Source organism: Microtus pennsylvanicus, chromosome 14, assembly GCF_037038515.1.
Source record: "Microtus pennsylvanicus isolate mMicPen1 chromosome 14, mMicPen1.hap1, whole genome shotgun sequence".
NCBI classification, from domain to species: Eukaryota; Metazoa; Chordata; class Mammalia; order Rodentia; family Cricetidae; genus Microtus; species Microtus pennsylvanicus.
In genome coordinates this window covers 67,298,128-67,321,496 of record NC_134592.1, presented here as the reverse complement: position 1 = coordinate 67,321,496, position 23,369 = coordinate 67,298,128, and the positions used below count along the sequence as shown (strand labels likewise).

The following is a 23,369-nucleotide window of genomic DNA, read 5'->3' as shown; positions in this document are numbered from 1 at the left end:
GGGAGGAAATTTTGCAATCTCCATCCCCATCACACCGACAGGTTTGTACCATGACTTTCTCCACTCCATTCTGACCTTGTTTCTCCTGTGTGTATCATTCAGATGGAGCATCGACACCGGAAGAAAGACACCCCTGTGCAGGCCAGCAGTCACCACCTCTTTGTCCAGATGAAGAGCCTCATGTGCTCCAACCTGGGAGAGGAGCTGGAGGTCATCTTCTCGCTCTTTGACAGTAAAGAGAATCGCCCAATCAGGTAACAGCACACCAACACCAGACTTGAGTTTCTTGATGTAACCCTGATGGATGTTTACAGTTGACATGCTTTTGGATACAGTTTTTCTATACCAGCTGCAGTTCATCTATTGAACTCTGAGTTTCTGATTTACCTATCCTCTAGATATTGCCAATACAATTGCATAGGTTTGAGAATTCCCTTGAAATCAAAATGCCTATAGAATCTTAAGTGGGTTTAAATGAAAGATGGCCATCTCGGTACTAAGCCTATCTTTGTTTTACTTACTTTGTGTTGATAATGCCAAGAAGATAAAATTTCTCTGTAGTGTAATGTTTACTTATCGAAGTCAGCACATTTCATCTTTCAGTTTGTCAGTAAATAGTAACATTGATCTTCCTGTGTCTGGTTGATGATGTCAAGAAAGAACCTGCAGGCTTACAGACGCGCCCACTGAAGGATCAGAACCCTGACACAGGACCAAGTTTGTGCTCGTTTCTCATTCTCAGGGCTCTGCCCCTTCCCTTGTATTCTTTCCATAGCCAGCTTCTCATTATATGTCTGGTTCTTCTGTGGTGAGAGGAATCAAATCCCAGGCCTTGTGCATGCTAAGGGACTCCCTATAGCTGGCTGATATCTCTTTTTGATGTTTACAAAAAGACTTGGAGTAGATATTATGTTTGTGTACCCGATCAAAGGTTTGAACACTTACTGAGCTTTTATGGGAACTATATTTATTTTGAATTGAAGCATGAAGCACTTTGCTTTCAATTAAAAATTTCACATTTAAATTATGAATTAAGATGAAATTATTTGCATCACACATAAAGATCCATTTGTACAATGCTTTTAAAGTACTTTTTAAAATAAATACCAAGAATCTTTAGTAATTCTGAGACACACATATTAATTCATAAACACAACATAATCTAGGAGTATTTCTCTCCTTTCCTAGGAAATACAAGGGAAGTTCATTTTTAATGCATTTGTAAGCATAAACATGATGGGTAACTTATGAATTAGTTTTAATGTACCTGTAAGTGTGACTTTTATTTCTTGCTAGTAGACCGTGTTTATAGTGTGGAAGGTGATGTTTCTGTGAAGTAAGGCTAGAATTTATGAAGTATGGAAACAATGATGATAATACCCTTTCCGGGTCAACCTGAAGCAGATGGAGGACATGAATCCGTGTCCTATACCTTTCAACTCATGAACAAGTTCTCAAAGAGAAGAAGACGGCTCGAAACCTGGCCCATTTTAGCCCTGCACTTAAATATGATTATTAAAGACAATGCCTGCTTTTCTTTCTTTTTTATTTTTATCTTTCAGAGACCAGTAGCCTTGGCTACTCTCGAACTCACTAGACCAGGCTGCCCTTGAACTCACAGAGATATGCCTGGATCTGCTTCTTAAAGGCCTGGTGCTGTGGGACAATGGTCTTTTAACCTGTAATAAAATAAACAGGTTAATAATAACCTGTTTATTATTTTTAATAAAACACTGATTGGCCAGTAGCCAGGTAGGAAGTATAGGTGGGGAACAGGAGAATTCTGGAAAGAGGAAAGAGTCAGTCTGCAGTTGTCATTTAGACAAAGAGGAAGCAAGATGTAACTGCCTTGCCCAAAAAGGTACCAAGCCACATGGTGAACACAGACAAGAATTATGGGTGAATATAAGTTATAAGAGTTAATAAGAAGCCTGAGCTAATAGGCCAATCAGTTTATAATTAATGTAGACCTCTGTGTATTTCTTTGGGACTAAACGGATGCGGGACCAGGCAGGACAGAAACCTCTGTCAAAAGCCTGTGCCACCATACCTGGATCAACACCTGCTTTAATGTTGAAATGTTTGTCGTTTACCCATAGCTTTATAAAATCCTGAAAATGTTGAGTATATAATATACTCTCATTTATATTTTTAACAAGCAGTAGAAAGCATGAAGGGAGAACTCTTCTGCTTGCCTCGATTAAGCTGAGGAATAAATTCCTATTTTTTCCCACAAATGTTGCTGTTGAGTTCACATAACATCTCACTAATTTCTTAATATTAGGATTAGTAGAGTGTTAGCTGATATAAAATTCTCTATATAATTAACAATGAACATAATCAGCATAATGCCATTATATTGTTATATTTATCATAATAAGGACATACTAATAATTTGTAATATTAATATCATTGAAATAATACTGAGTCAAATTTCTGAGTTTGTGTTGTTGAAAATATTTTTAGATTTTCTAAAGCAGACCATTCAGGTGTGCACACTCAGCAAGCCCTTAATGTACTGTGTTCACTTGGTGAACTTAGGAAAATAACCTGTGCTTAGGATTCCCCAAACAGTGAAATTCGGGTTTCCAGTTTAGGCTAGAAGGGGTCTTCTTCCTGGGCTACTGGGTTTGCCTGCACTCTTCCAGCCCCCATTCCCCAACTCCCAAATTTTTGTGATTATCCCAGGAAGAATCCAGTGTGGATGTCTCCCTTCTCGGCCTCCTGCCTGGGCCACATGTATCTCACATCTTTCCAAGGTGAGGCATTTGAACAATGTTGGGTTTAGTTTATCTACATTTCTGAGGCTTACACAGGCAGCACAGTTAGGAATGGGGTCAAACGGCCAGCAATGCAGAGCCATATGTCCCCTCCTGAAGACAAGCCACATACAGGCATCTTCAGCTGGCCTTAACCACCGAGACCTCTTCTTGCCTTTGGTCTTTCCTTGGTCTAGGAACTCTTCACAGTTCTCGCTTCCTTCCTGCTGTCATTGCACTGTCTCAGAAGACAGAACTGCAGGAGGAACCTACGCTTTTAGGGCATGGCAAAAACCCGAGTTTTGTTTCTGTCGCTCTGATAAACAGCATGACCAAAGCAACGTCTTTGGAATTCTTTGGCTTAGAGATTACAGTCCGTCATCAAAGAGAGCCAAAGCAAGGGTTCAAACAGGCTTGCTTTCCTCCATCTTGTTCACCCGTGTAGGGACAGCACAGTCCATCACAGGCTTCTACATCACAGCCTTCTACATCAGTTAGCCAGTAAGAAAATGTCCTAGAGACTTGCCCACGGGCCAGTCTGATGGAGACAGGTCCTCAGCTGAGCTTTCCCGGGTGACTCTAGTTCCTGTCAAGTTAGCAGAAACAACCAGCGTAATTGCCCGTGGCATTTGAATGTCATCACTGATACCAGTGAAACTAGCATGGGGCCCCCAACGTCATCTGTGCTGCAGAAAGCGGTTTCTGAAGTCGAACCCTTTCAGAGGAGCCTTTCAAAACATTGTTCCGTTTGTTTATTCATGGAGCATGCTATGGCACCTGGGCAGTCAGAAAACAGCTTGCTGAGTCTAGCCTCTCCTTCCATTCTCCGCTTGCACCATGTGAGTCCCTGGAAGAGACTCGGATTTTTGAGCTTAGCAGTGAGTTTTGTTGTTGTATATGTTTCTGCACGATGTGTGGGGGTTGTGCTTTGTAAGTCAGAGGACACCTTTGTGAAATTAACTGTCTCCTGTAGTAGTTCTTTCTTGTTGGGACCACCAGCCTGCAAATAACAGCACAGGAACTTAGTAATTATGAAAACTTGGCCTTTGGCTTAGGCTTTTCCACAACTAGCTCTTGTAACTTAAATTAACCCATTTATACTAATCCGCACTCTGCCAGGTGGTGTTAACCTATCTCCACACTGCCCATTCTGCTTCCTCCTTGTCTAGCCAGTGATTCCTTCTTTCTTCTTCTTAGAATACTCGCTCTCTCTGCCCGGAAGTCCTGCCTATACCTCTTGCCTAGCTACTGGCTGCTCGGCTTTTTATTACACCCATCACAGCAACACACCGTCACCCAGTGTAAAAATATCCCACCACATCCTTCCACCTTTCATGCCGTCCATGGGTCACACTCGGGTCCACCAAGTTTGTGCAGCAAGTGCTCTCACCAGTCCTTCTCAGGATCTCCTAAGGAAGGGGAAGTAGTGTCGGCTGCTAATCCCTGCCAGGGACCAAACACTCGGATTCTATCCTCATAGATATCCAGGATGAAGGGATCCAGCATGTGATATCCCCTTTCTTGTTCATTGAGCATTGTGACGTGTGTAACAGCTCCCGAGTACCAGCGAAGGCAGATGATTTTAAGTGTCCCAGAGTCATCATTTGACTGCAGATTTGTTTGCAAAATCTGGATTTTGGTTTTTAAGCAGTTGTTGAATCTGCCTGAAGATTGCTGAGAAGATTGGGCCTCTGATCATGTGATGGACCCTCCTTCCTATAAACTCCAGGAAGGATGCAGGCATGTTCCGACAGCATCTGGCTAGCACATGCCTACATCACACCTCTTCACTCCAGTTTGCATAGATAGCAACACCAGTCCACAGAACCTAGTGAGCACTGGAAATCACAGACTAGTGTTCATTTAAGGCCAATGCAACCTTCATGCAACTTCTTTCTATGAATGATAATTATCTGTCTTTAAAAATAGGTTTGCCACATTATTTCACATAATCAAGATATTTTTAGAGAGCATTTGTATGGCTGGAAGTTTGATATCTGCGTTCTGCAAGGTATGGCTGGGGAAGGCAAGAAGGGAGTCTGCTGTCGGCATGTTTGGTACCTTATTTTGTCAAATGCATGTGGCAAACACATATATAATGCTTTTATATGCCCAACACTGTTATAAGTTCTTTTAAAAATATTTCCTGACTTAGCTCTTGACCACCCTATGAGAAATATACTACAAATATTCCCTTATTTGGGGATGATGCAGCCTACAGTCCTTGACCAAGTCAAGTGAAGCTGGTACTCTAACAGGGTAGGCTGTATAGGAATCAGTATTTTCCATCTCTACCCCACACTCATGTCTGCACACCTATATATGTAATATTCATAGTGTGCTATCTTCCTCCCCAGCCGAATTTTACTTGCCATTGAGTGGTGAGGGGTCCATGTAGGGCTCATTCTTTTAAGACCTTGAATGGTAGAAGCTTGAGCTTGTAATGCCTGGGCAGGAAGGATCCAGGAATGACGAACAGAACACAGAGGGAGAAGGGAAATCACTGATGTCTCCAGGCCCCTTGGGAGACGGGCATCAGGAATCAGACTTGAGTTTGCAGATGGGAGATTAGCCCTGAGAAGGCAAGAACAGAGGGTGTGGATGGGAGCTATTTGAGCCTTAGGAGTAGGCATAGGACTTGTAATCGTTTACAGAGAGGGAACAGCAGTACATGCCACAGGGTCTCCTTTAACTGGCACTTAAGATCGGCTCTTGCACCGCATGGAATCCCAAGAGTCATAGTGTGGTAATTTGCATAGGCCATGCGACTGTACATTAATGCCTCCCTTTTCTTCATACATGTTGCTTCGTCTGCATCAGTATGTAAATAATCCTGGCCAGTGAACTTGACATAGTTTAGTGGTTGACTCAAAACTTCCGTTGTTTTGTTTACTGCTGTATTCTAAGCCGTCATTAATTAACATTGGGATTTTGTCTTTGGACTAATTCGTTCCTATACTTTGGTCTCATCAGAGAATGTATTTAACAAGGCCCTAGTCCCACCGGTTGGTCCCTAGCTACTGAAGGCTGCTTATACAGACCAGCCTCTGGCATGGGCTATTAGCTGAGAATTTAACAGCAGGGTGTGCTTAATTCTAGTAATTGCGTTGATGAAGTCTACTTTCTGCTGATTCCTTTTTCACATATTTTTCTGAAGTTAGATATTTTTTCTACTATCGTGCAGTTAAACTCAATTTCCTTGAAAGGTTTCGTTTCCATGGATGCTTTCTTTTGCCTACAATTATACTTTATTCATTTCAATTCTGTCATTTAAGGGAGAGGACGTACTGAATACAATTGATCTTGGTAAGGCTCAGGCCTTTGAAAAGTCTGGATTCACACTGATCTGTAAAATGGCTATGAATTTCTCTCTGTCTGGGAGATAGGTATTACCTGTGTCTTGTACACCCTTTCATTGTGGTTAAGTGGCCAGACTCTGAGGTTGGATGATGTGGGTGGAAATCCTGGCGTTGCTCCATCGGCCTGGGCATGTAATTTCACATCTCTTCTAGCTGTAAACCGGGACTTCGTGAGGATAGTGGTGCTTTCCGAGTGGGCTTTCTTGAATGTTAAACTCATAGGATGCTGCTTGGTACCCAGCAGTTTTTCAGTGGGCCCTGGCTATGATGACAAGGATTTCTAAGCATAAAGAGGAAGTGTACATTATCCTAGCTAGAATTGTGTGGCAGCTGCCCTTGCTTTCTTGGGGAAATCACACATTCCAAGAAATTGGTGCTGTTTTACTTATGACATTGCAGTTTCTTAAAGTTTAGAGAGACCGGCCAGTAAACAGGGAGTATGGAGCCCGTATTACTTTAGCCAGGACTGCTCAAGAAAGGGCAATCAGAAGCCCCAGGTGGGATTGCATCCTGAAACACCACAGTGAGGACAGGTATAAGAAACCTCGGGGTCTTGGGCCCAGGTGGAGAGAGTAAGAAATTGCTTTCATAGCTTCCAATAATTTATTTCAGAGGCTGATATGTAAAAGCTTATCTAAGCTCAGGCTAAGAGAAAATGATACTATTTCATTTGGATGGTAGTATATAACAAGGTTAGTAGAGTCTTTGAGGATGTTAATTCCCTGGACCATGCACTAGCCTGTCTTGTTTGACACATCCTTTGAAGCCTAGCATGGTCTGATACACATTCAACATCTCCGTCTTTACATAAATTAGGAACACTTAGTGTTTTGACTCTGATAGATTGTAGGCCTAGGTCTGTGTTCCTGATGACATATGACAAGGTTTCCAAAGCAAGGAAATGGTGCAGGGAAAAGTGCCCAGCCAGGCTAGCAAGGGACACAGAGCAAAACTAGTAGGGGCATTTAGTAACCCTTCTTGAACTGTGGTGGTATCAGCCATCCCATGGGGCCCAGGACATTTCCTACTGTGTCTAGACATGTTGGCACAGATTTGCCATGGGTGTCTGTCCAGCAGCGACCCACAGGACCTTGCTGGGGCCTCGTGTTGAGCAACAGAACTGCTTCCCTCTCCCCCTTTTCTCCTCCATCTGATCGTTTCAGCAGGTGCCTGGGAACTGGGATTGTTCTCACCTCTGAGTTCCCCGAATCTGTGCGTTGGTCCTCATTTATTCACTCTGGTGTGACACATTAAAAACTGGTAATGATGGCTCTACACTTCTGGTGGCCTTTATTGGCAGCAGTTTTCAGGAAGCTGCTGGGGGAGACTCAAATACAAGAAGGTGAGTGAGGTAATGCTGCTTTATTCAGATGGAGAGCACACAGGGTATAGCTGAGCCACTCTCCTTTATAGCATCTTATGATATAAATACAATAGTGATTATTTAACATCAGGAAATGACTAGAAATACTAGTGTTTCAGAAAGCCAGAAGCTCACAGAGGTCGCGGACTTGATTTGCCTTCTCCTTTTCTTTGGTTCTAAGCACTCTGGCAGACGACTCACCTTTCTTAAGTCGAGCAGGATTTTACGAGGTGACCAGAAGGCCCTCTTGCCTGTGTCCCTGTGCTTTTTGTCAGAACAGATTAGTGAGCCCTCCCCGACTAGTATTAGGATCATCTCTGTCTTTCTTCATGTTCTCCCCAGTTGCTTCTTTTAGGGAAATAATTTAGTTTTCACGCGTTCTCTGAGGGATGAGCCATCGTCACATATAGTACCCACTTCACAAGGGCTCCTTTAGCATTCGGTGCCGGTTATGTGGCAGGAGGATTTGGCATTGACCAAGGAATTATTAATGCGGGGGCTCTACCCTCTCATCATCTCAATGGTCTCAGCACCTGGCAGCTTGCTTACCCAGGGTGTGTGTCTGTGGAGGGGAAGGGGGTGATGCTTACCCAGGGTGTGTGTCTGTGGAGGGGAAGGGGGTGCTGCTTACCCAGGGTGTGTGTCTGTGGGGGGCGGGGTGATGCAGTTAAAGGACGCTTTTAAGTCTCGCCTCGCCATGGCTGCAAGGCATTAAAAGATCATGCCATTAGTACCTTCATCTTGGCCATCCTCCTTCGCCTCCAGGGGGATGTGCTCCTTACTAGGAGAGTCAGAGTGTTGAGTGCATTGCTAAGAGCTGTTTCATGTTACACTGAGCTAATCGGGGCTGTGCTCTCAGACCCGTCTCCCGGGAGCCATCCTTTGCAAACCCTGTCGTGCTAAAAAGCACACAGAAATCATCAGATAAATGCCTGGCATTCCTCCCGAAGCATTTGGAAGTTTGGGATCGAGAGCCAAGCAGGGTGTGTCTGCTTTCTGCCAGTTAGGCTTGTGCGTGTCACACCGTCGCTGTGCAATTATTAAAGGTTGCTCATTCGTGCATTTAGTCAGCCAGCCAGTAGCTTCCCCCTTAAGGCCAAATGCTCGTCTAGGGAAAGGTGTATAAAAACCATGACCTCCCAAACCTTGTCTTCTACTTAGATTACAGATGTTGAGAAAATTAAAGACAGTTTCTGAATCATTCCTTCTGTAGCATCATATATAAAAGTATGTTAGTCACTATGCATTTTGTTGTTTTTTGTTTTGTTTTTCTTTTTTGAGATTGTCTCACTCTGTAGTCCTCGCTAGCCTGGAGCTTGCTCAGTAGACCAGGCTGGCCTTGAACTCCTCGTGATCTTCCTGCTAGCGTCGCCTGTGCCTGCAGAGTACTGGGATAATAGCCACGTGCCACCATTCATATCCTGGATTTAATAGTCAACAGTTAAAAACAGCCTTCAGAACATCCTTTTGGGATTAAAAACAAAACACATGAAAGATTTATTTATTGTTTAAAGAGGCTTGAATTACATGGGTTTTCATTTAATCATTCTGTTTTCATTTGCGGCTTCTTAACCTTTATTTATTGATTTTTTTTAAATGCCTACTTCACCACAAAGTGCTTAGGAAGAGCTTTGGTTGCTTGTTTTCAACATTCCTTATTAAACACGGGCTCCTAACAAGGAGGGCAGGATTTCGTGGACTCAGAATAACTCCTGTAAATAGGTCACATTGACTTCTCCCTCGAAGAATGGGAAGGGTACAGTTTTTACCGTGATCAAATTCAGTGCATTCCAGAAAGAATGGGCCCGAGACACTCTTCCTTCACGCAGATTGTCATACTTCCTGACCTTGTTTTTCTTGACTGTCGCCCTAGCCGGAGTCTCCTTCTGCTTCCTCTGCTGAGGGCTTGTTCTCTGGAGAAAGGCTAAAGCAAGCGCCTCCCTCCCACTCATTCTTAGTCAGAATCCTAAATAACAGGGCTAGAGGGCATTGCAGACAGGTGTGATTAGACTTTATCTAATCCATCCTCCTCCCATGACGCCCTCATCATCGCTCACCTCCCGTCCGGTTCTTGCTGGTCTCACTTCCCTCCCTAAGTGGTACCCCGTTCTGCTTTCATTTCACAGGGTGCCATGATTCTCTTCCCCTCTTTTCAGTTTCTATTTTTTAGTTTACATAGAGAGAGACACGCACTCTTGGACACGTTTCTATACACACGTAGATGTCAAACCTGCAAATGAGATGAAATGTGGTATTTGTCTCTGGGACTTTGTTATTCTTCTTTTTAATATAGCGATCTATAGTAATTCTGTTGGTTTACATTTAGGCTGGTTCTGTTGCTTTACTATTGTGACTAGCTCAGAAAATAAGCACGGATCTGCAGTGTCCCTGGCTTCGAGTCCTCTGTGTTTCGACACAGGAGTGGTGTGGCTGAACCATGACAGTTGTACTTTTAATTTTCTGAAAAGCCTTTATACTGATTTCCATAGTGGATCTACCAATTTCCATTCCTACTGTCCGTGTATTGTGACTCCTCTTCTTGCCCTGCATCCTTGCTAGCATCACTTGCCACTGATTTCTTTTCTTTTCCTTCCTTCCTTCCTTCCTTCCTTCCTTCCTTCCTTCCTTCCTTCCTTCCTTTCTTTGTTTTGTTTTTTTTTTTTGAGACAAGGTTTCTCTGTGTAGTAGTCCTGGCTGTCCTGGAACGCTCTTGTAGACCAGGCTGGTCTCGAACTCACAGAGATCCGCCTGCCTCTGCCTCCCGAGTGCTGGGATTAAAGGCATGCGTCACCATTTCTTAATGGGCTCTTCTGACTGTTCAGGAAATAGAATTGCAAACTAATTTCAGTAGACATTTCACTGATGGCTAAAGGTGTTTACAAAGATTTCATTCGAGAAACAGTCTGTTCAGTTTGTGAGCCCCATCAATGATTGGATGATTTGGGGGTTGGCTGTATATAGTTCTTTATGCACTCTGGATATTAGTCCCCTGATTGATGTGTAATTGGCAAAGATTTCCCCCTCATTCTGTAGGCATGTTTCTTTAGTCTGCTGATTGCTTTTTTGCTATACAGACTCTTAATGTTGCACAATCCCATTTGACAATTCTGGGGTTATTTGTTAAGATGTTGAAGTCCTTTTTCAGAGTATACTTAATACATATTTTTATCTAAGAATATTTATCTTAATACAATGTTTATCTAAGAATTTTACACAGAGCTTAAATTGACTTATTTTGATAGTGAAAATTGTAGTAATCTTAGCGATACTTTAAAAATGTATCTTCTTATGTAACATTGAGCTGGATCCTTTACCAGACAGAGCCTCAGATTGTATGGTCAGTCTCTCCATAGCTGGTATGTACTCGGTGAACCTAGCCTGACCTTTAACAAGTCTGCTGCTGTCTTAGGTAAAGGATTGTGTTGTGCACAGCCTATCTATGGTTTCCTTTTCCATTTCTTTTTAATTCAAAGATATCATGGTTGTAATGCTACTATAGCTTTAAAATTAGCACACTAATGATCTTCTCCGTAAGACTTGCAAAGGGAAGTCCTATCAGTGCTTGGGGAGGAAAAGGAGAAAGTCTTTGTCCATGAGATTGCAGGGCATTGTGGCCTGTTTGTAGCCACTTAAGAAAGCCATAAAAGACAGACAGCAATAGAGATGTGTTAAGACCTGAGCTTTGGGAATTAAAAAGGGCTCTTTAATGTAACTAATTAGTCGTGGAAAAATGTTTTTGAATATCCATCAAAATAAATCAGGATCTCCTGGTTATGAATTGAGCATTAATTAGAGGAGAAAGTAGTACCACACCAGAGGAGGGGCTCTCCATCCTTCATGTACCCAGGAGAATCACATCTCAAGGTCCAGAAAGTATCTTAGGGATGCTTCCACACCTCCTGTTCACTTTTCACAGTGACCTGGGACAGCAGCATTAACTCAGCCTGTCGTGATGCTCTTGAAATTTTTCCATTTCAAGTGTTCCTTGTAACCGGTTGAAGCAAAGGATACAGTTATAGCTCTCTGCTTGGCCTTGGGGTGGAAGGGGGTGATTTTTTTCCTCAGCCTTTTGTTACAGATGAGATTAACTAAGGGAAGATGGATTGGCACAGACCTTTAACCCAGGCTCTTGGAAGCAGAAAGAAGCAGGAGAATCATGAGGACGAGGCCAGCTTGGGTTGCATGGTTCTAAAACAGCCTGGCAACAGAATGTCTCAAAACTATGATGATGGTGATGATGGTGATGCTGATGATAACGATGATGAATATTTAATCTACACATGGGAGGTAGCCAGGGAATGAGTAATTCTCAGAGGTGGTTTGAATTCCAGCCTACACAGCATCTTCAAAACAAGCTGCATTTTAAGAGAAGTGACTAAACAAGGGAAGATATTGAGTTTCTAAGGGTCAACAATTTGTGGGAAGGCAAATAAATGGCCAAGGGTGATTCACAAAAGTGCTATGCGTAGCACATCTCCTGCCATCTCCAGGCCACCAGAGGCCTGCTGTGGTCTTTGTTGGGCAACACTGTTCTCCCAGGTGGAAGAGGAGGCTGGTACCTTTGGTCTTTATAAGTCGGTGTCCTGCGTTCAGGCAGATTGAGGAAGGGCAGAGATTTCTGTATTTCCTGCTTCTTAACTCTCTTTCTTCATTACCACAACCTTATGCCAGGTTGGAATATTTAGGGTAGCATTCTGAGATATTTTGGGGGTCTAATCTCTTATAAAATATCATTGAAGCATTTTTCTCTGTTAGTGAGAAAGCATTTGAGAAGAAGTAGGGGAAACCATTAAGAGTCCTTGACACTTGCCTTCCATTGCTTTCTAGATAGAGGCTTTAAGGTCCATGCTGTTGAGCTATACCACTGCCTTCTTGGTGCTCCTGCCGTTTTTCCCTCAGCTTCTGGAATATCGAATAGGTGTTAACTGTTACCATAGCACAACATAGCGAAACCTAAGGCTAGTAGCTTTGCATTTTCTAAGATGCTATGTTGAATGTTGGTTTGGTTTTTGCTGTAGTTGGTTTGCATGACTATAAAAGTTTAGAACACTTCCTTTAGTTTTCCCGATTGGCTTATAAAGACATGCCCTTAAAATGTCCCTTCCATTTTACTATTGCTAACTGTGGAGGCTGTAAATAAGTTTCAGGTGGTTTGACTTACCCAGCACTGTTTTGAAGTTGTTCTTCGTAATTTTTTAGAGGTTGATTCACATCAGAATCCTTTGCAACACTTGGTTCAGCCCCAGATATTAATCACTCCCCTTATTATGAATAAAGTCCGTGGAGTGTGACTTTCGCAAGCTCTCCATCCTCAGAGCAGTTCCATTCCTATGTGAAAGGAGCCTTAGAGTGATAACATGAGTCCATGCTGGAGAATATAAAATCTTTCTATAAAATATAAATCTCTTTGAAATATATAATAATAGGTCATATAAAAATATCAAAATTTCTGACTTGGGTCATTAGATTCTTGGATTGCCTTGCTCTTTGAATGGGACATTTCATATAGGAGTTATCCTACTCCAGGGCCACTCAATGCTGTTTCTCCAAAGGACTTTCTCGTGTCTGGCCTGGTGGCCCTCGGGACCTCCCACACAGACTTTGTAACCAACGGTTCCTGGTTCAGAGTGACTGAGGCAAAGGGTGGAGGACCTGAGAAGGTGACCTAGTCACTTCAAGTCCTTAAGGTGCTTCTCCTGTCATTCTGTGTCACTGCAGGGAGACGTCTACTAAACCAGACTGTTGGAATGTACTTTTCATTTGTAGAGGCCTCATTAGGACCTCATAGTTCAGCAGCTGGCCTGAGCAGGCAATGGTAGACATAGCCTCCATAAACACAGGTTATTAATTGTTTTTTAGTTTCATTCATTTCAAGTATTTTTAAATTTTATTTAAACCTTTTGAAATAAACATTTTAAATCTTTTCTTAGCTTCTTTCTTGTAACATAGTCTTAGTCTTCTTTGTCATTTCTGAATTTCTCTGTTCTGTCAAAGACAGGGTACCACTGTGGGTATGAGCCAAGACTCTCCAGTCAGATTCTGGATGTTGATTAGATGGCCCCATCCTTGACTACCCATGTACTTTTGGGCAACTTGTCTGATATCTCAAGCCCCAGCTCTCTCATGCATCAGACAGAGATGATAATAGTTCCTTCCCAGTAGAGCAGTGTGGGAATTAAATGAGATCTCTGTAAAGCCTAAATTATAGAGTCTGGCGTGGAGTCCACAGCCTCCTTCATTACATTTGCCCAGGCACCTTGCCACGGGTGCTCATTTATATTCTTCCTTCATTGTGTTTTTCCCCTCATAACATTGTTAGATGAAGGTAGGTTATAAATAATAATTATGATTTGTTCTTTATTTCCAAAGAAAGAATTAGTCAATAGAATTTATAGTTGAGATTTATAATGGCTCACATATAGAATTCAGGTGGCTCTAAACTTCCCCAGTAGTGAAGTTCTTCCTCTAGGAGACCATGGCAGTAGAAAAGGAATTCGAGTCATGATGTTTGTTCTCTAATGATAATATATCAGCTTTTACTTCCCAGTGTTCCTGACAAAAATATTTTGTTTAATATTTAAGAAGAAAGCATTAGAAAACAACATGTCACCGTAGGTTTTCTTGTTACTGAATTTTTTAATATTATATTTACATCTTAAATACTGTACCACAGTGCATTTTATTTATCCTAATTCATGTAATAAAGATGTAATATGTCCATGGGGAGAAGGGAAGGTGAAATGACTTAGAATTCAGAGCTACCATCTGCCAATTAGGTGACTTAACAGCAGCTCACGGGGCACCATTGTTGAGGTGTTGCTGGGAAACCCTGTCTGTTTTCCTACTGGAAACGGACTTTTCAGGACGCATGGGGAAAGGGAACGCTGAGAGGCCTTTAAAGCTTTCCAGATATCTGAAATTCTTTGTTTCTAGTTTTGTTTTGCCTTAAAAGATTGTTTAGTCTAGTCAAGGGCTGCCAAGTCCTTGGTAGAGGCTGAGGAGGTACCGTGCTGCTAATTACAAAGGACATCCTAGCTGCTCGTGGAATGAGACAGGCGTACAAACCTCTGCTGCAGAGAGGAATAGAAACACCCAGTGGGGCTTGCACAGCTTGTAATAAGACACTTGTAAGTTTACAAAATATCAAGTACTTCTCTCTCACTCTGACCAGAGGATTGCAGTAGAGGTGAGCCTGCAACAGAGCATCAGAAACACGTTTGTGTGTGGCTATTAGCCCTCACACGTCACTGTCCCAAGGCCACCAGATGTGCTAAAGTGAGCTAGCTTGGACTTGTTTGCTTTCTCTCCTGGCTCGGGAAACATACGTTAGGATGATGTTCCCCAATGTGAGAGTAGGGAGCTGTAGCTCAGAGATGCTGACGTGCATCGCTTTCCTAAAACTACTTGCTGGATAAGTAGTCGCGCTATCAGCTAGAACTGAAAGGAAACTGACTTTGTGGACCAGTCCCGTGCCCCCAAATGAATAGACTGGTGTTGTTGGACGTGGAGATTTTCTGTCTGGTTTCTAACAACTTGCAAACGACTTCTTGCTCCGTAGGACCCACTTTCAACCTATTTTTATCCTCCCCTCCAAGGCATGCTTCAGATGAAGGATGCTTTGCTGGCTTAGTATGTATTGATGTTCTTCCTGGGACAGGATATGATATAGTATAATACTTGAATAATCAGGATTCTGTCTAGACAAGTCAAATTAAAGGAGAGACAGAGCAAAAAGGATCTCTTTCTCAAACAGAATTCTTCAGAAGACACATAAAAGTGGATAAATCCAAACACCAATGAGACTTATAGACAATTAATAATTTCTTTAACAGTATTAAAATTGGGGTTTTAATACATAAAATGTCTGATAGTTTTTTTGCATGTTAGTTTTATTGCTGTGCATAGTTTTCATCATCTAGTGGCTAAATCATAATCTAGTTTGAAACTTTCAGAGTATTTCAGTGATGATAGAAGGAGCTTCACACCGAAGCCCATTCACAGTGTGGCATGGGCACACTGTCCACGATGCAGATCAGGGGCACGCACTGCTTGTGTTGCGTGCTAAGGTATAACTAGCACCTGCATATTAGTGATGGATCAATAAGAAGCTAGGCATCACAACCGTTTAAACCTTGAGCCTGCTTAAACCTTAGCAGTTTTCACTAAATAAAATAACAATCTTAAATCTTTGGGGAGTTTTATCTTTGTTCACTAGAATTTATATCCCGAGTCATATTTTTGAGAAAAACAAACTTGTCAGGAAACAAATTTCAACTAGGCACTGCTTTGTAGCCTGCTGAATCAAAATTAGTGTTTCCTTCATCCCCATGGGCACGGAAGGTACAGCAAAAGTTAGTCTGACGCCTTGGGGTCAGGTGTGACAGCCAGTGCCACATGATGATCCCAGAGACACAAATGGGGGTCAGGTGTGACAGCAAGTGCCACGTGACAATCCCAGAGACACAGATGGGTTCAGGTGTGACAGCCAGTGCCACGTGATGATCCCAGAGACACATATGGGGGTCAGGTGTGACAGCCAGTGCCATGTGATGATCCCAGAGACATAGATGGGAGTCAGGTGTGACAGCGAGTGCCACATGACAATCCCAGAGACACAGATGAATTCAGGTGTGACAGCCAGTGCCACACAATGATCCCAGAGACACAGATGACAGTGCCCTTTTCATTCTGGATTTCTTATGTAGTCCTGGCTGTCCTGTATCCCAGGCTGGCCTCAAACTCAGGGAAATGCTCTGGTCTCAGCCTCACAAGTGCTCATGACCACAACTGTCTATATTTTCCATATTAGTGAAATATTTGCCCAATATTTATGTAGAATAGAAAAATAATTTAACTGTAAAACTTTCAAATGAGGAGAGATGATTTTCAGCTCTTAGTCACATGAGTTCTTTGATCGTGGACAGAAAAATATGCATGTATGTCTATGCATATATATGATGAGCAATGGACGAGACTTTTTCACTTCGCATCCCCAGTTGTATTTGTTCCTCCCAGCCTTCATTTCAGACTCACCCATGGCCATTGTTATTTCAGTTGAAGAACCTCACAGCAATTTATCTTCTCCCCCTTCACTCTATGTCAGCCACCTACTCTGTAGAAGACGCTTAGCTAAGAGAAATGAGCATGGCCCCATATAAATGTGTATTGGTTGCCCTGTCTCATACGAGAGGTCAAGAATAGGCATAATATAAGAAAACGGGGAGGTTAGCCAGGCAGTTGAATATGTTAAACGTATCCATCCATCACAAAAGAGAATAGAAGTGTTGCCAAGGTGTTGTAAATTGAAGCCCATGTCCTCCATTAGTGGTCTGTTTCTGGCTCTCATTGTCCCCCTTGTAGCATTTGAGTGGTAGAGTCATTATTTAAGGCAAGGATATGGAGATGAATGTAATGTGTAAGCCGGTAGGTTATACGCCAATGTTTAGCACCCCGTGTGCCGCCCTCTTCACTGAGCTGAACCTGCAGTAGCCAAGGTCACAATCACGTGATCATTTCACATTTGTGGATATTGGTTTTGTGTTCCCTGCCTGGGGCAGCCAGTTATTTGATTCTTCCATCAGATTTTGAAACTTAGTGGGGGATTGAAAGCTAGAGATAGTGGATGTATTAATATTTCTTGGGTAGGCGATCATTTTAATTTTTGAACATAAATAAATCTGTCCTACATTACCTTTAATATATACAGTATCCTCAAACATTTATGGTCTTAAATAACTGGCTGAGTGACAGAGTGAGTCATTTGTGTTTGCTCTAAACCTGGGTGAAACTGTTTTATCCGATATAGGCTCTGTCTACTTGTAGATCAAAGTAAATTCAAGCTTCATGAATTGAAGCATCTATCTGTGTTTTGAAGAAACATAGAAGACCATGAACTACAAAAGCATTTATTAATTTAAATTAAGCAATATGATGTAAATCATTGAAACAGCTTAGCTGTAAACACAGGGAGGACTGGACTGGACTGTCTCATGCCGTGCGTTGTTTTCTGCTGTTCAGAACAATAGCAGTGATAACTGACGGGGAGACAGCCTCTGGATGGGAAGGCTAATTCTTCGTGTATGCCTGTGTACAGTTCCTGCTTTGCCAGTTCTGTCAGAAATGAAGCAAATGTTTGCTGTATTCAGTGCTCTTTGGTGTTGAGCTTTCAAGAGCAGTTAGAAAAAGATAAATATGGAATGATTTCCTAAGTATTCAACTGTCTTTCCCTTGTAGTGAGAGATTTTTCTTGAGACTGAATAGAAATGGGCTTCCTAAGGCCCCGGATAAACCGGACCGACACTGCTCTCTGTTTGTGGTAAGTGCACCCTCTCTTTATTGCTTAGCAGAATTAAGTGGTTGAAAGATAGAGCCATGGCTCTGCTTAAACGTTTTAAATAGCTCACAGATCGCAATAGCTGGAGTTCTGCTTGACTTCAATCCCAGTGGACTTTGCTTCCCTTATTGTGTTTTTTACTCTGTTGGAAACACCTGTTAGAGTACTGCTGACTCTGGGAGACTCTTGCAAAAGCCTGGTGGTGGCTGGCTGGGCCAGGCATGGTGCTGGCTGTCTAGTGCACGCTTCTCAAGGGCTTAATGAATGAATAAGAGATTTGATCAGCAATGGTCTGATGATGGTCTTAATTCCTAAATGTTTTCCATGGGCTCATCAGCAGCAGTGCTGTATTTATACCTGGATTTGAACAGTGTCCTGCTGCCTCAGGCATTCCATGGCCGATATCTATGTGCATCTTCATCCTTGCTTGTGAGAGCTTTTGAGTGTGGCTGCACAGAATAAGAATTCTAAAATAACCAACCTTTGTTTCTCACTAGGATTTAGGTAGCAGTGACCTCAGGAAGGACATCTACATCACTGTACACATTATCCGAATCGGTAAGTTCTGCACTTGTGGCTGTTGGGAGTGATACCCATGGGGTCTCTATGTGATTTGGTATAGTGTGTATGTGTATATCAAGATATATATGTATGTGTATATATGTATATAGCAAGATATAGCTATCTTGTTAGTGACTGTCGTTTTCCCCCTCACAAAATTTTCATGATCATAAGTCATAAAATAAATGTTGATGTAGGAATTACCTACCTATCCCTACTCCCTATTGGTCAAATAAATCCTTGCAAAACAGTAGTTATTGGTTCCATCATTAGAAATTAATCAGCAATAAAGCTAAAGTAAAGCACTTGAGAAAGGTTAAGACTTATCTGGCAGTGTTTTTGATGCAGTGAAATTAAAGGGAAGATTATTATCTGTCAAGGACAGATGCTTCTTGCTTTTTATAGAATGTCACTTGGACCTGCTTTACTGGGAAAAGGGCATACTGACCCTTACTGGCTGTCAAAAGCAAAAGCAGTAACTCCTCAGTTCTGGGAATTTATGGCCAAGTCCTGATTTGGAAAGAAAAGAAGGAACATAAAAAGAGAAGTTAGGTTTCGAACCTCTGCTCATCCCAGAGTCCTAGGTAACACCATCCTCTGTTCTTCCTTTGTGATGCTTAGCTGGCTGTTCAGTATTGTATCTTCCTCTCCTCTTTCTTCCTTTTGAGAGGACTTTCCTGGAAACCACCCAGAACTGAATTGCTATCATCAGTCTTACAGCTGAGAACACCAAGACAAGCATCAAATCTTTCTGGCTGTGATTGCACCAAAGTTGTGTTTGCCCACAAAGCCAGAAAAGAGATCCTCAAACTGTGTCCAGGGACGAGAGGGGGGAAGCCAACTGGAGCAAATTGGGGAAGCTTAGTGCAGGGTCTTCCCCAGAGAGAGCAGGGCTTCTCAGTCCGCCTTCTCCACAGCGTGTACTAGAGAAAGAAGGATGGTGAAAAAGAAAGACCAACTGACACACAGCAAATTGAACAGTGCCATCTTTTTTTTTTTTGTTTAAGATTAGACGGGGGGGGGTGTACCAGATCCATCCATACACACTGTAGAGTGCTGCTCAGATGGGAAATAAAATACAGACCTGTTGGGGTTCTAGTTTACTAATTTCCATCTCTGTTTCAGCTCACTATTTCAGCTCCAGCATCTTGTTTGTAGTCTACAAAAATAATGCTTGTTAGTTAAATACCAATAAGAAACAATGCGCCCTTTGCATGTATTAAAATACTCAACAAGGACTGGAGAGGTGAAAAAGTGGTTGAGCACACTTAACTTCCAGAGGACCTGGATTAGATCCCCAGCCCTCACATGGTAGATCAGAGCTGTTTATAACGCCAGTTCCAAGGGATCCTGTGCCCTCTTCTGGCATCTGCGAGCACTGCACCCATGTGGTGCACAGCAAAACACCCATATGAAAAAATAAAATTGTTATAATCCCTTGAAGATTTAAAATGAGCTAAAATGTTTTAACTGTCAGAACCACGCCACAAGCACCCCGCAGGACTGAGTTGGAACGTGCCTGTGTCCCCAGGCAGGGACAAGGCATTTGATCACTTGTGCTTGTTATGTTCAGAGGCTCCAATCTGATTTCTTCCAGATGTGAATCATTTTGTTTTTGATTTTGAGACAGGAGCTTGCTAGACAGCCCAAGGTGGCATTACTCTCAGAAGCTCATCTTGGCCTCCAAGTGCTGGGGTTACAGTCATGTCCCAGGACATGGTATCAAAGGATATAGAACCAAAGTTAAAAATTTTAAGTGATTTTGAATATACATTATTTAAGGTAGAAGATGAAATGGGTACCACAACTGTTCTTAATGATTTGTACATTATGGGATGATTTCACGAGTTATCAAAGCAAGAAGATGCTTCCCATACATAAGATCTACTCCAATCTTTGTGTTTCTACATGTGTCTCATGTTCTGTTCATTTTCAGAGTTTAAGCCTCTCGCTCAAGGTCAGACATGTGTGATTAGACAAGAGTCCTTATTTGAAGTGAAGTCTCCTTTTGCCCTAAGGCATTTCCTTGTCAGCACCTGGTTCCGTTGCATGTGGGCTGTCCTGTACCTGTGTCTGTGTCTAAGCTGCATTTACTCACATGTCTTCATGGTCATGTCTGCTTACTAACTGCACAGGTCGGATGGGAGCAGGGGAAAAGAAGAACGCCTGCAGCGTTCAGTACCGGCGACCTTTTGGCTGTGCGGTTCTCAGCATCGCGGACCTTCTAACAGGAGAGACAAAGGATGACCTAGTCCTGAAAGTCTACATGTAAGAAACATGCGTGTGGTGGGCTTAGCATGGTCACTGGGTGTGCCTGAGGATCCTGCTCTGGTGGATGTTCATTTAATGGATAATTGAACAATAGGAGAAAAGGTGTTTTTGAGTCATTTGTCAAAACCCTTCCAGTCTGCAGCCCTGCTCCAGATGAGCCCATGAGCCACTGCCAGATGGAGGAACCGCAGAGTGGAAAAGCAATAAATGCAGTTTACTGGTTTAGGTCGACCGTCTACACAGACAGACATCTCCTTTAGCTATTAAACAACATACCAGCATTTCTTTACACAGTTAACTTGTCCTTAGAAAGTTGTGAATGAGTTAGAATCACTGGACGGAGCCCGGCTGGTTGCCCTCCTGCTTTGTGTGTTAACTGACTGGAGCTGCTTCAGTAACAGAGCCTGAGGAACTTGACTTAGGCAGCAAGTTTACCATCTTCCAGTTAGCTCTGGAGGATAGAAGTCCGAGGTGAAGCTGTAGTGAGTTTGCTTCCTTCAGGGGTAAGGACTGTGTAGAGATCTGTTCCATGCTCTCTCCAGCATCCATACCTGTTACTATGGCATCCATTCCTGTTGCTACGGCATCCACAGCCTCTTCCTTCATCTTCATATGACCCTTGGTGCACAAAAGTCTTTGTGTCTATATCTCTCTTTGTAAAAACACAATAATATTGGTTCGAAGCTTACCCCAGTGACCTCATTATAACTTGATTATCTCTTTTAAGACCCTCTTTCCACATAAGGTCATATTCCAAGATCCTGGGGTTAAGATTTCAATGTTGTATTGGAGTGTGTCTTAGTTAATTTAAACCCCTAATACTTTTAAAAGGATCATATGATCAAGACCAGATTTTAAGTTAAATGATGTCTAAGTTGATGATGTAAACATGTGTTTGCATCAGCCTACCCTGACACCTCCACGTAGCCTTGGTAGCTAAGATCTGATGGACAGTATCATGATCCAGGCAGACACAGGAGAGCATCCACTTTTGGGTCTAAGGACCGCACTGTAGGCCAGTTCTATGAGCACACTTGTGCTGCGATTATACTATATAACAGTAGATGTCTTGTTTTTGTAGGGTGGTTTTTTTTGGGGGGGGGGGAGGAGTGATAGTACAATTGGTCCTTTGCCAATGTTTGGTCACAAGATGACTTTGTGACCACAGCTGCAGGGGTTCATGGATTTATCTACTTTTCCACTTGGTGAGGCCACCAAAGCACATTCAATAATTCGTTTACAAACAGACTTTGTTTTCTATAGCGTCTGGTTTTGTACTAGAGATAATTTTTTTCTCTTTCTAGTGGGCTAAACCTATGACCTTCATTTTAAACTTGAAAACATCTTGAAACTAGTAGGCAATACAACTCGTGACTCTCTTTTCTCATGGCAACACTCATCATTAATGGTTGTGATTAAATCCATTCTGATAGTTTTCTTAAATGCTACTCATCGTCATAAAATATAGCTTAGTTGAGACCACAGTGACTAATAACAGCCCTCTTTCCTTGGGTTGCACACCGTCCTGGTTAGGGTTTAATTGCTGTGAAGACACACCATGATCACAGCAACTCTTACAAAGGAAAACATTCGATTGAGGGTGGCTCACAGTTCAGAGGTTTAGTCCATTATCATCATGGCAGAAAATGTGCAAACATGCAGGCAGACATGGTGCTAGAGAACCAGCTGGGATTTCTACATCTTGATTCTCAGGCAGCAGAAGGAGAAACTGTGTGCCACCCTGGGTGAACATATGAGACCTCAAAGCCATGCCCACAGTGACACACTTTCTCCAACAAGTTCACACCTGCTCTAACAGGGTCACACCTCCTAATAGTGTCACTTCCTATGGGCCAAGCCTTCAAACACATGAGTCTGTGGGACCCATTCCTATTGAAGCCACCACATGTACTGTGTAAAAGAACTCTATTCACCCTTTGCATGTGCTGTGCCACTGCAGCCCTACAGCAAGCCCATGAAGCGCATGCTTAGATCAGCTCACACAGAAAAGACTCACCCAGGTGCTAAGGGAGGGGATTGAAATATGTCTGACTCTGTAACCTGAACCTCCAGTTCATCTACCTCCATTTTCTTGGATGCTGTTTCACAGCCCTGTCTAGTGAGCATTACTGAAGGAAGCCGAAAGTCTTTGCAGACACCGCCTCGCTGTTTCCTAGCATAGGCTCCCCAGGTGTGGTGACAAGTGTGTCTATTTCACCCCTGGGAAGACTGAGCGACTGAGAGTAACAGGAGTCATCCCTGATTATGCAACAGCCTGAAAAAGATCATTATGAAAATAAACTGTGCTGTTCCTTGTAATGTTTTCATTGTCTTCTTTTTCTTAAGAATCAAAATATATTATTGGTTATTCTTTCTACTGTCGACTCAGCCGATTACAAAACAGTCCCAAGAGAATAAACTAACAGTGAAAGCCATCTCTGGCAGTAGGAAGGAACCTACTTAATAACGCTCAAGCGAAATGCTTGTTGGAATCCATTTGGAAGAAATTCTGTTTGTTCAAGTGAATGAATCCTTACCTCCTTCTGGGACTCAAAAAAAGTAACAAATACCTTGTCTGAAGCTGGAAACTATTTCAGTCACCTGCGTTAGGACTTTTGATAGCCAAGGTCCTCAGGAGGGAGCATTCGTAGCTTATAAAAGATAATAGCAGAATTATTTAGGAATACATCTATTTAGAAAGTTCTCTGCAACCTCGTTAGAGC

The 23,369-nt window shown here is 42.5% G+C and overlaps 1 protein-coding gene across 3 annotated transcripts in view; it reads left to right on the top strand.

Annotated features, from left to right (window-relative positions):
* Dock4 (dedicator of cytokinesis 4) overlaps positions 1-23,369 on the top strand; it is a 396,425-nt gene that overhangs the window by 203,957 nt on the left and 169,099 nt on the right. For all 3 annotated transcript variants that reach the window (XM_075948630.1, XM_075948628.1, XM_075948629.1), the window contains exons 8-11: positions 103-254; positions 17,715-17,796; positions 18,312-18,372; positions 20,511-20,643. In XM_075948630.1, the coding sequence (XP_075804745.1) occupies positions 103-254; positions 17,715-17,796; positions 18,312-18,372; positions 20,511-20,643 (428 nt within the window). The remainder of the gene's footprint in view (positions 1-102; positions 255-17,714; positions 17,797-18,311; positions 18,373-20,510; positions 20,644-23,369) is intronic.